The sequence below is a fragment of the Anolis carolinensis genome, chromosome 5 (assembly GCF_035594765.1).
Source record: "Anolis carolinensis isolate JA03-04 chromosome 5, rAnoCar3.1.pri, whole genome shotgun sequence".
Taxonomy (NCBI): Eukaryota; Metazoa; Chordata; class Lepidosauria; order Squamata; family Dactyloidae; genus Anolis; species Anolis carolinensis.
The window spans coordinates 92,707,085-92,719,917 of record NC_085845.1 but is presented as its reverse complement, the minus strand read 5'-3'; the positions used below and the strand labels follow the sequence as shown (position 1 = coordinate 92,719,917).

The following is a 12,833-nucleotide window of genomic DNA, read 5'->3' as shown; positions in this document are numbered from 1 at the left end:
TTACTGCTACTGCTGGTAAAGATAACTTCTAGATCACTGCTTCTTATACTGTAGGTTCCCTTAGCTCAATGTTGGGCAACAATAAAAATCTGAATGTCACCTTGATATTTATATCAATCGGTTAGCAACAAGGTGCGGTGTTTGCTGTTGACTCTGCAGAAAATACTTCAGTTAGTTTCCACACGAAGGAAAATCAGCCTGTTTATCGAGCCTTGCAAATGCTGATTTGTTACCATTAATGTTTTATTTTCATACCTATTTTATATTCCTATATACCTGGGGTCACATGAAAATTCCTTGGGCAGAAAGGGGTTATGAGCGGGAAAAGGCTAAGAAGCCCCATTCTAGATTTGTGTCCACTTACTCCTATTTGCTGTACGTATTATATACTTATGTGGTCTGTAAAGTGTTCTGTAGCTTCATTCATTTTGTGTCATTTTTGTGAGAGTTGTTCCTGCCATCCCCTCAGTGCCTTAATCATACCTTGAATTTTACCACTGCTTCCTTTCAATTCCTAAATGGCACCAATAGCAATAGAAATAATTGATATCTCACATGCTGTGGTGAATTTCTCTAATCAAAAAAGTGTTGGAATTTTAGGAAAAGTTCGTATCCTTTCCCCCTTTTCAGGACACTTTAAATTATATCCATATAGTCTGCAATTTGTTTTTAATAATTTCAGTATTTAATTTTAGTCTTCATATATTTTTTAGGTTTTCAATTGTATATTGCATTGTTTTTACTATTGTTAGCCATTTTGTGTCTCTTTTAAGAGGGATAAAGCTGATTTATGATATTATTATGATATTATTCAACTAATTTCATGGTTTATGTAATTCTCACTTTGCCATTGTGAACCTATTCTGAGATGAGATGTTCATGGTGTTGTACATATTAGCAGAAAGTTTACACTTTCATCTATTTCTGTGTAGTTCTTGCATGTTGTTATCTGCTACACCTTCTGTATAATTTACAGTAGTATTTTATTTTTTTCCAGTACAATTTTGAATAGTGACTTCTTTATCTACAGGTTTAATTTCCATGTTACTTGCTTTGCTGTCTTGGAAGTATAGTCCAGCAGCATGCATAGTTCAATCACTTCGGCAGAAAAAATGGAAATCAAAGATACAGAATGGGGGACGCCTGGCTTGACAGCAGTGTGTGCGAAAAAGACCTTGGAGTCCTCGTGGACAAGTTAAACATGAGCCAACAATGTGATGCGGCTGCTAAAAAAGCCAATGGGATTCTGGCCTGCATCAATAGGGGAATAGCGTCTAGATCCAGGGAAGTTATGCTCCCCCTCTATTCTGCCTTGGTCAGACCACACCTGGAATACTGTGTCCAATTTTGGGCACCACAGTTGAAGGGAGATGTTGACAAGCTGGAAAGCGTCCAGAGGAGGGCGACAAATGATCAAGGGTCTGGAGAACAAGCCCTATGAGGAGCGGCTTAAAGAGCTGGGCATGTTTAGCCTGCAGAAGAGAAGGCTGAGAGGAGACATGATAGCCATGTACAAATATGTGAAGGGAAGTCATAGGGAAGAGGGAGCAAGCTTGTTTTCTGCTGCCCTGCAGACTAGGACATGGAACAATGGCTTCAAACTACAGGAAAGGAGATTCCACCTGAACATCAGGAAGAACTTCCTCACTGTGAGAGCTGTTCGACAGTGGAACTCTCTTCCCAGGGCCGTGGTGGAGGCTCCTTCCTTGGAGGCTTTTAAGCAGAGGCTGGATGGCCATCTGTCGGGGGTGCTTTGAATGCGATTTCCTGCTTCTTAGCAGGGGGTTGGACTAGATGGCCCATGTGGTCTCTTCCAACTCTACTATTCTATGATTCTATGATTCTAATTCTACTTTATGTTCTATCACTTCCATATATAAAAGATTTGTTAATTTTCCCTTTTTCTTCCATAGCTTCTGCTGAATCCCCTGCGGCTTCTGTTGACTCTGAGACAATAACACTAAATAGTGGGACACTGCAGACCTTTGAGATTCTGCCAGTAGGTACCATAAAACTAACATAATTGTACCATACTTAACTTGTCTGCTTCTTTTAATTGAAACCAGGATTTTTAAAATGAGATCATCTGGAAGTTGGGGGGGATTGTCTCAACTGGAAACATCAGCTGTTCTCTTCCTTTAGAGATTCATTAAGAATCAATGTACTTTTCATATCTTTGTAACAAAGTATTTGAAGATTGACTTAGACCTGTCTTAACAACTGAGAGGTGAAAGCAGTTGTCTTGAGCAAAGAAGAAGAGCTTATTTCTTGCTCCTCCTTTAAGGTAATAGTTCTTGCCAGGCTTTCCATATGGGTAAATTTTCTTGTACCATCTTCCCCATCCCCAATTCTCAATTCCGAGAGTCTGACTCATTTTTATGTCCCATATATATTCTGATCCTGTTTCATATTTTTTTTCACTTATGGGAGTGCTTCCATGTTTTAAAAATTGTAAGAAGAAAATGTGAACATTACTTAGGAACCAGAAAATGTTTTATTTTTATTTTATCTCATTTTCGCTTTGTTGTTGACAGCCAGAGTGTAAGCCAAGTCTTACCAAAGACTGCTTGAAACTCATTAAGAGTTGAATTGGGCATTGAAAATACAAAAGAGCTCAGTCAGAGAATAGCTGAATCAGCAGCCAATTTCTTATGAACCGCCTATTGTGTCTGGATTGTTAAGATTTCTGATTAAAATTCATTGTGTGGACTTTGGTCTGATCCAGAAAGGCACTTCTTACGATCTAAGTACTTTGTTACTTAAGAGATTTGTTCTGACTTAACTTTTTACAAATATACATACCAAGCAAGGCAGAATGTGACCTACCCTACCATACTTTATTTCTGGGAAGGAGATCCTTCTTAAAACAACCTGTAATTTCATACCAACCACAAGTTGCATTAAAGCTGGTGCCCCATTTATTGTAGATTATAGGAGAAAGGAGCAGAGGAGCAACATAGTTCTGGTCCCCATAAGGATTTCATCTTTCCCAGTTTCTCTTACCCTACAGGTCAGCTCCTAGGCAATAAGGAATGAGTTCCTCTTCTGCATGCCTTGAAGGGACCAGATCCTATCTGCTTTTGGATGTAAGCAGAGTCAGCTCTGTATTGTCAAAGGCTTTCACAGTCAGAATCACTGGGGTGTTGTGTGGTTTCTGGACTGTGTGACCATGTTCTAGAAGCAATTTCTCCTGATGTTTCTCCTGCATCTGTGGCTGTCATCTTCAGAGGATCTTCTGAAGATTCCAGCACAGATGCAGGGAAAACGTCAGGAGAAAATACTGCTAGAACATAGCCATATAACCTGGAAAACATACAACACCACAGAGTCAACTCTAGTTAATACTTGGATGGGAGACCATCAACAAATACCAGGTGCTGTGGGCTATATTTCAGATGAAGCAACTGGAAAAAACACCTCTGAGTCTAAGCAAAGCCTATGAAATTCATGGGAATTGTATCCTGAGTTGGCAAGCAGCTTGAAAACCAATACATACACACAGAGGGTGAACTAAGTAATGTCAAATTAGGACTGAGTGAACTCAGTTTTGTTAAATACCTAGTAGCCATGATCATGACCCTGGTCTTGTCCATGTGGGTGTGGGAGAAGTACAATTTTTCCTAGCTTGAGATTCTTGGATGAAGAATGGGGGAAATGTAATAAACAAGAGATGTGGCATTGTACAACTTGGAGTGGTCTATGTGGGAAAGGCATGGTGATAGTAGTGTGGCAATTACTCTATATTTCTAAGGTTTTAATAGAGGGTTTCAATTATACTATATTTAGAAAAGGGATACCTGAGTCCTTCTAGAAGTTCTTGTTGGAGTCTGTCTGTTGAGTCCATCATGTTTATCTCATTCTCTCTTGTGCCAGTCTTTTCATCTGCAGCCCACTGGAACGCCAGGGACTTACTTACTCCAAACAAGTGCCAACCAGGGGCTGCCTTTGACACTCACTACCAGTCCAACAGTGACCCTCACAGCTGCCACTGCACCAGCCTCCCCAGACCAGATTATCGTTCATGCCTTATCCGTATGTATCTATAAAAGGGAAATGGAAAAAGGAAAGAGCTGGTGGACAGGGAATTTTTGTCAATCAATATTTTGAGAATATTTGACACCATTCAAACTTAGTCAGATTTATTTAGAAATGGAAGACAAATGCTACAAGTACAATTCTGCTGCAGTAAATAATTTTTCATATTTTTGATCACGTCCCAAGTTTACACATTATCTAATTCCTATAACAACTGAATTTTTAATTTATTTTTAAAGAATAGCAGAATATGATTTTACCATTAGACATTCTAGTTATTCTATATGGCTATATAAAGAACACTTTAACTTTTAGGTGATGTTGCAATAGTATTACATTTCATTAATTGGGTGCATCTTATCTCAAATAGGTAATAGACTGGAGATGATCGATGTACTCTCTATTGAGAAACATGTATACAATGTATACCACTACCTACAGAAAATTAAGCAAAATCATACATTCAAAGATTGAGCTTTTTTATTTACAAATAACAAGGTTCAGAATGCAATGCAGACTTTGGAGTAACTTGATATCCAATTATTTATTTTGTTTTGGATTTTTTCCTTTTGTCTTTACTTTAAATCTCTGTATGGAGAGAAAATGTGGCATATAAATAAACATAATAATAACTTCTTGTATATTAGTATGCCAAAATAAAGTATTTGATGTTTATACCATTAAACTTGGACTAAGAAGATAAAAATAACCCTAAAATATGGTTGACACTTGAAATGAATTTCTGAAATAAGAGGGTCATATGTTGTAAACCTTTATGCATATGCTTGATAATGACCCATCTGTTCCTGTCCAGACCTTTAGAATGAACATTGTGTAAGGCCATCTTGTTCTTCTGAGTGGACAGTAGCTGCTGAACTTTGTAAGACTAAAGAGTTGTTCTGCAGGAATCACAAGGCAGCTGCATATTGTGCCCTGAAACTTCCAAATTCTTACTAAAAATTTGTACTATACAAGTTGTGTAGAACAGAGCAGAAAGAAGCATACTGGGACACTAGCTCGTACTGGGATGTATACCTTCCCGTCCAACTTTGTGCATTCTTTCCAGTATACCTCATCACTAAAAACACTTTGTTATAGTGTAGCTATGTGGTACGTTCAATGCCTCTTATTTGGGTTTTTGTTGTTGCTGCTGCTGGCATGTTTTTATTATACACTAGCTTAGGTCCCTGGGAATGCCCGAATTGGGTGTTTTATAAGGATTTTATGAATTGGTCCATTAGTAAATGCATAAGAACATGGGTGAACTACAACTCCCATCGACCTCGGTCAAGTCCTCCCCAAATCCCACCTGTATTTAAAGTTGGTCGTTGATCATGTTGGGTATGTATGTCAGTTTTGTTCCATCATCAGTGGGGTTCATAGTGCACTTCGCAGATGGGTAAACTATAACTCCCAACGTCCTTTATCATTGCCCTCCAAGCCCAGTCACTACTTAAAGTTGGTCATGGAGAGTATGTGTTTCACTGCTCTCTGGATGTGGGAGCCATCTTGAAAAATATATACAGAGAGATGGACGGATGGATAGATAGTGTAGATAGATAGATAGATAGATAGATAGATAGATAGATAGATAGATAGATAGTGAATTTTATTTATATAGATAATTAAAATACATAGCATTTAATCTTTTACTGTGAACTAAATTTATATGTGGAAATAACCAGATCTCCAAATACCATTTTGTTATTTAATGTACTCACTGGACTTGAATCCCTTTAAATTTTGTGTGAAAATGTGTTGCCTTACAGTAGTGATTCTCAACCTGTGGGTCCCCAGAAATCCCAGGAAGTTTACCAACTGTTGGGATTTCTGGGAGTTGAAGACCAAAACATCTGGGGACCCAAAAGTTGCGAACCACTGCCTTACAGAATATGTTTCCCAAAGTAGTAATGCTAGCAATGAAGGATGATGGGGGTTATACTCTTAATAATGTCTTGGTGAACAGAGTTTCCCACTTCATCTCAAACAAAAGTAAACGTACTTGGGCTGCAGATATAAAATAAGTCAAGGTAGAAGCTGTAAACACCCCTTGGTAATTACGTATTATTCTGGCTATTTCCCGCAGCCAGAGCACTTGCTGAACACAAGCGACAATGTCACAGTACAGTGCCATGCGCCAAGTGTCATAATTCGCACTGTTGCAGCTGAAGAGATACCTTCATCAGTAACCCAGGAGGAACTTACTGTTGATTCAGACATTCAGCCAGTTGACCTAGTGGGCACTCCGACGTCTTTGGAAACAGACACTTTTCCAGATGACATCCATCAATCCAAGTTGGCGGTTGAAGAGCAGGCCACTTATGGTGAAGACAACATTTCTAAATTTGGTGACAGAACTAGCACTGAACTCTTAGACAGAGTCATGGTGAGTGCGGGAGAAGAGATTTTGAGTGCAGGCCTCAAACATGGACAGGATTGTCAGTCTGATTTGGCCGGACCGTACGTTTCTGAGGTAAGGAAAGCCATACATGGCCATTTAAGACGCCAGGTGCACAGTTTGAGTTCAGCACATGTTAAATAGCAGTAGCTATATAAACTTTCTGCTTACAGAGGCTGACCCAAGTGTCATATTTAACATATTACACATCTTTAAGTATACACTAAACATATTGTAACTATGAATGTGCTAAATGTGTACCATGCAGTTGTACTTGTTGAGAAAGGGGTAAATGTTCAGTTTGGTGGTTAACCCAGGCCACTGGTCTTCCTTAGCAGAAATCATTTCCTTCCTGACACTATCTAGTACCCTACTGCTTCCTTAGTTGTTAAAAACTATGTCCAGTATGAATCAGAGTAATCAGGAGTGTGTAATTCTACAGAATGTGTGAGAGAATCAACCAGAGAAGGCACAAAGCCATTTTTTAGTCTTGGGAACCTCTGGAGGCCACATGGATTACTTAAAAGCTAAACAAAAAAAATGGGAATGGTTGGAGGCTAAAAATATTATTTTTTAATATTAAAAGCATCTTTTAAACTCAATTTAAGAGGTGCTTTGTTGCTTCGGGAGACTCTGGGAGATCTAGCAGGGTCAAGGGTTGCAGAAGCAGCCAGGAGAAAGGCCTACATGTGGCCTCACTTTCCCCTTACTTTCAGGTGATAATATTTTTCCCCACTGATATTTAACAAGTGTTTGAAATGAAGGGATCTGTCTTATGTCTAGTTTGATTCTCATATTATTTGAAACCTCGTCATTACAGTTTTGCTGAAACATTAGAGCAGTGACACATTTCCTTCAGGGTAAGAGAAATGATGAATGTACATGGATCTTTCATTTTTCCATTTCAGATTGCCAAGAAGTTATGTAATACTACTGTAGTTCAGTTTGTCAAGCTTGACAAATAAAAAACAAAGCTCACCGCAGGGACTAAATTTCCATTTGCTGCTTGCACTCTAAAGTTTGGAGCAGATATGGTTGTGATCTGGATCAAGAGACGTTGCTAAAATAATCTTCTGTTCAACTTCATCTTTCTACTGCCACAGTATGCCAAAACCAACTCCTCTTTGTTTGGTGGAGAGCAGCAGGCAGCCATTTTCCTATAGCTGGATGCATTGGGTGAGACTGACAATGTCCTTGCTCTGTGGTCAGCTTATATCCCTCCAAAAATGGCTAGGTTTGGGGGGATACTCTGGTCACTGTCTAGTCAGTAGAGAACCCTAACCTTAGTGACACCTTAAAAAGTGAGTTGTGATGGTGTATACCTGACTTACACCTCTGTAATTCAATAACAGGATGCTACCCAATATTATACATTCTGTGATTATGGACTTCATTTAAAGCTCATTTCTAGTTAATGCATAGTTGGAAAAAAAACTGGTTTTGTCACAACAGGGCCTCAGTTCTCCCACAACAGAAGAACAAGTGGAACAGTCTACCATGGATGACACTGTCCTTATTGTACCTTCTCCCCGTGGCTTTATCCAGACGTCAGATGATATAGACAGCGAATCAGTCTTGCCTTTAACAACACTAACAGGTAACTGTGGTGAAACTAACTTTGACAAAGCACCGCAGATAGGGCCTTCCTAAAACTAGTTGTGTGTATTGTCTGTCTTCTCCTATCCCTCCTTGGCATATATGATCTCTTATTTGTAGAACTGGGGTTACTAATAAATTTATCCAAGGGCACTAAAGGTTTGATTTAATCACCCACATCAAAGGGTTTGTGGTTGTTTTTTAAAAAAAGATTCAGGTCCAATAATCATGGAGAACTAAATTTCTCTATTTTGAACTTATTTGAAGCCGCAACATGGGGCCAGCCTAAAAACAATCTTGGTGAAGTGGTTGGTCTTAAGACTGTGAGGCACTTGCAGCAAAGGTTTTTCTGGAAATGAATCGATTTTTAATATTTTTAGTCCTGATTAGTGTGGCCTATCTGATGCAAGATGAGAAGAAATGAGACATTCTATATCCTCAGTTCTTAAAAGTATGCTCCTCAGAGCCCTTGGGGCTCCGTGAGGCATACTGAGGGTTCTATGCTTTCCTCCTCCTCCTCTTTCCTCCAGTTCTAAGGGCACTCGGTGGCAGCACTGGCCTCCCAGGCATGGACCTTTTCCCCCATGCTCCCTCGCCACACAGACCCTTTTCCTCTCACTTTTGTTGTTTCCAGAATCCTATTTTCCTCCCACTACTCAGGGGGTGCTTTGATTTGTGCTTTTCCTGCATGCAAAAGGGGGATAACTGGATGGCCCCTTGGGTCTTCCATCGAAATATTAAATTTATGTTGGTTAAAATTGTTCATGTTCTTTCCTTTTTTTTTTTGCACTACAAATGAAATATGTGCAGTGTGCATAGGAATTCATTCATGTTTTCTTCAATTCATTCACACAAATGCTCTTCATCCATCTGCCTCGTCTGTCAAATTTTAAAACACTATTTGACCCGTGTCCAAAAGTTTGCCCATGCCTGATATATATATGATTTAATATAACATATAAACATTTCTTGGGATTCAGTGAGAAGCTCTTGCTTCTAAAAGGGCTCTGTGACATTTTAGAACCCTGTTCTAGATGAAACCCTGTGTAGAATGGTACCTTTTAGTTTAAAATTATTACTGTTGCCCAGAAAATGATTGTACCATTTTTATATGATATCATTCTGCTACATCAGCTGGAATTTTTGCAAATTCGCAACCATTTTTATATATCCTTCTCATTCCAGATCCTATATTACAGCACCACGGAGAGAATTCCCATATGATTGACTCTTCTCTTGATAGTCCTGGTTCTGAAGACTCCAAGGATGTTGAAGATTTGGTTAGGTGCCACTAAACGCAAGCCATGGTTTTCTAGTGCAACAGTGATGTCAGATTAAACAGCTGTCTGTAACCCCTAGACCACCTTTCCAAAGAAAACACGTTCAGTCCACTTACCCTGGCCAGAAATGTGTGCTGATCTCAAGCTTGAAACATATTACAGGCACAACTTATCTAAGCCAAGGTTTTTGTCTTTCAGCAGAGTGATCCCTAACCCTTCTTAGGCTGCTTTGAAGAGCAACCAAATTGGGCAATGAGGGAATTTTGTGCTGTGGACCAACATACAGTAGACAGTCTGCAAAGCGAGAAGTCGTTCTTTGGCTTTGTGCACTAATCTTCATGTTGCAGGACAAAGTAATAGTCCGGCAATAACCATGAAAACCAATGAATGGCAATAGAAAAGCTATTTTTTCCCAGAACTGTTACTTCAGTGTATGTAGTAGTATTACATACTGCTCCGTTCACATTTGCAATCTAAATAATCTGTTGCTGGCAACGGATGGTAGATAAAGAATTATAGTACTATAATTTTTAGACTTCTACTCCTTATGCTAGTACAGCAAACGTAGGAAGAGAAGCTTAAAACTGTGAAAGGCTCACTCCAGGTAAACTTTTAATTAAGAGAAGTTTAACATTTTAAGTTTTTTGACCATATTTGTTGAAGCTCTTATTTTACAGAAGCTAAAGTCAGCTCCCCAATAAATGCAGTGCAGCACATGTGGGTAGTGTAACTTTGTGGACCATCCATAGCAGAAGATCAAGGATGAACAAGTTTCTGCTTCTGCCCACATAAGAGGGATGTAGACAGAGACACTAAGTTGAACTTAGAATGTGACTTGACAGATACATGATTGAATGCAACAAGGCTATGTAAAAAACTATTTATTGCTGTAATTAGCTTTCTGAAGTCAGTTCTGTCTTCAGTCTGTGAGTTTGTTCATGTGAAAATGAATCTGTAGTTAACAAAAACATTTGTTTAAGGAGGGAACAGAAATGACTGTGTTCAGTTTCATACAAGTGAGAAACCTATTTTGTCTTCTGTAGCAGTAGGATGCCTTTTTATTTATACTGTAGTACAGACATTTGCAGTGCTGCAGTTTTTGTACAGTGTAATAAAAAATGCATTTTTCCCAAAAAGGAGAAAGCTCATGCCATTCTGAAAAACAAGTGTACATTTGGAATGTTCATTAAGTGCACTAGTAGTTTTGTTCCCCCGCCCCACCAAAGCAGAGATGGCATGTCATATGGCAATAGTTCACCCCACCACAACCATGGGCTGTGAAAGCATACATCGACATCAAGACTCAAGTACCCGTTCCATGCTTGCGCTGATGAATTCTTCTTGACTTGGGATTAGTTATCCATCCTGAGAGCGTTTTTCACCGTAGTGCCCAGAACCATCTTGACGCATTCTAGCCCATACTGAATCAGTCATTTCCCTACTTCATGGAAGTAGAGATTGGCACATATACATAACATAACAATAGAGAACAAGCTGTAGTAAATTAGATTCCTAAATTTAGGCTCCAGGTCTCCTTGTCGATACCAGTAGATCTGGGAAGGGAAAAAAACACATACAGCTGCGTTAAATGAATTCTTCAAGCAGAGGCAAAACTTCATATACTACCTTAGTGCTCCATGTGTTATGTCTGAACCCTTCCTCCCTCACCTCCCTTTACTGTTGGCAAAACAAAAGCCATGCTGTTGGTCCACAAAATTCCCTCTACACTGCCATATAATCCAGATTATCAAATCAGATAATCCAGATTATCTGCTTTGAACTGATATAATCCAGTTCTATATTGCCATATAATCCAGTTCAAAACAGATAATCCAGATTTTATATGGCAATGTAGAAGGAGCCTAATAGTGTTGAAGAACTCAGAAAATCAGCTCCTGTATCTCAAAACAAAAAGAAGCACCTTTTACACCCCTTCAGTACCCTTCCAACACACACTTAAGTCAAAACAAATAGCTGCTTTTTCATTTTTTCCATGACGCACTGGGCTTCATAATCTTTCCATTTGAAACATCATCTAGAAAGAGATCGGACACTTTGAATTCTCTTCACTTATAGCATTTACAAATCCAAAATGTTCAGGCCATGGCATATGGGCAATTTTTAGCTTATTGTTGCTTTGGTTTAAGCATCTCCTACGCAATTCCACTGAAACTTGACAGGTTTTTGCTACCTTAGATATGCATGTGGGATTGTTCTTCTTGAGGCCTGCATTTCCTAGCTGTCTAAAGCCAGTACAAGGGCTTCCACAAAATGTACAAATTATTTTTACTAGAGGTCTAGACTGGCTACTTAAAAATATCTCCTTCCCAGGATATTCTTATCTCTGATATAGCACTTAGTAAATATCTCCACACAGCTATTCAATATTCCTAAAACAGATCAACTGTTTATTTTTCAAAGGAAATCCTGTAATTAAGGAGCAACTGTTTTCCACATTCATTCTAAATTTATAATAGGTAACTTAAACATCCTGCTTGTCATGCAGACTGTTCTAAAACCATGGCTGCGATTCTGCATCCGCAGATACAGTTCCATCTTCCAATGCTACCATAATCTGCCTTTTCTTCAGCACAGACCCCACTCCAAAAAAAAAAAAAACCATAACAATTTTTGTGCTGCCTGAGAACCTGGAGATAAGAGTACACACCTATCTTTTTTTCTATAGACACATCCACCTACAGACAGAGAACTGGATGTATCTCCACTCATCCCCTACTCTCATGCGACATGGAAATGGCTATTTTTTTGAGCGGGGGGATGGGGTGGGGGTAATGCTCAAAAGATAGATTTTTGGGCGGATAGATTTCCATGAGTGCAATGACCAGAAAAGTGAATGGTGATGTTGCAAAGCAACCTTACGACATTGTAATGAATGAACAGGGAGCCACACAACGTGTACTAAAATCCGTATCAGCCAAACTCTTGTGCAATATCCTCTCCATGTTATTCAATTTGAGCAAGAGTCATTTAACCTTAACAGAAGCAAGGGTGACAATACTTACAAGAATGCCCGCCGAAACACTACACAAGGAGATGCAGAAAGCAAAAAATATATTCACTGGTTTTGGAGGTAGTTGTGGAAACACAAAAGCACTGATTAGAGTGACCTATAGGACAGAACACAAGGATACAAGCATTACCTTCGTGCTGAGAAAAAGGTGCAATCTGTGTTACGTACTTCACCATGGTGTCTAACATGGTCTGCAGATCTGTAGGAATGCAGTTGAGTCAGTTTCATGTAACTTTTTTCCACAGACACAATTATTTCAACAGAACTAATTAGGATGAGAAAAATCCCAGTTTCATTAACAAAAATGTTTACCTCCAACTGTGGAAACAGTATGCATCCTCTGCTTTAGCTTCATGTTTAACGTTCTACATTTTAACTCAATGTCAAAAGCAAATAACACTTAAATATGGCCTTACAAGATCTGAAAAGCCACCAGCCCAGCTCTCCATGTCTCCTTATGCTAGGCTCAATCACTTGGCTGCTCTTTTCAGTT

The 12,833-nt window shown here is 39.0% G+C and overlaps 2 protein-coding genes across 5 annotated transcripts in view; one reads left to right on the top strand and one right to left on the bottom strand.

The window, feature by feature from the left end:
• dmtf1 (cyclin D binding myb like transcription factor 1) overlaps nucleotides 1–10,475 on the top strand; it is a 41,079-nt gene extending 30,604 nt beyond the window's left edge. For all 3 annotated transcript variants that reach the window (XM_008121461.2, XM_003227988.3, XM_062981810.1), the window contains 5 exons: nucleotides 1,914–1,999; nucleotides 3,874–4,032; nucleotides 6,122–6,508; nucleotides 7,886–8,030; nucleotides 9,215–10,475. In XM_008121461.2, coding sequence (XP_008119668.1) covers nucleotides 1,914–1,999; nucleotides 3,874–4,032; nucleotides 6,122–6,508; nucleotides 7,886–8,030; nucleotides 9,215–9,324 — 887 coding nt within the window. In that variant the 3' untranslated portion in view covers nucleotides 9,325–10,475. The remainder of the gene's footprint in view (nucleotides 1–1,913; nucleotides 2,000–3,873; nucleotides 4,033–6,121; nucleotides 6,509–7,885; nucleotides 8,031–9,214) is intronic.
• Nucleotides 10,176–12,833, bottom strand: part of tmem243 (transmembrane protein 243) — a 38,663-nt gene continuing 36,005 nt past the window's right edge. For both annotated transcript variants that reach the window (XM_003227987.4, XM_062981811.1), the window contains exons 4-5: nucleotides 12,333–12,437; nucleotides 10,176–10,862 (exon numbers count right to left, since the gene is read on the bottom strand). In XM_003227987.4, coding sequence (XP_003228035.1) covers nucleotides 10,740–10,862; nucleotides 12,333–12,437 — 228 coding nt within the window. In that variant the 3' untranslated portion in view covers nucleotides 10,176–10,739. The remainder of the gene's footprint in view (nucleotides 10,863–12,332; nucleotides 12,438–12,833) is intronic.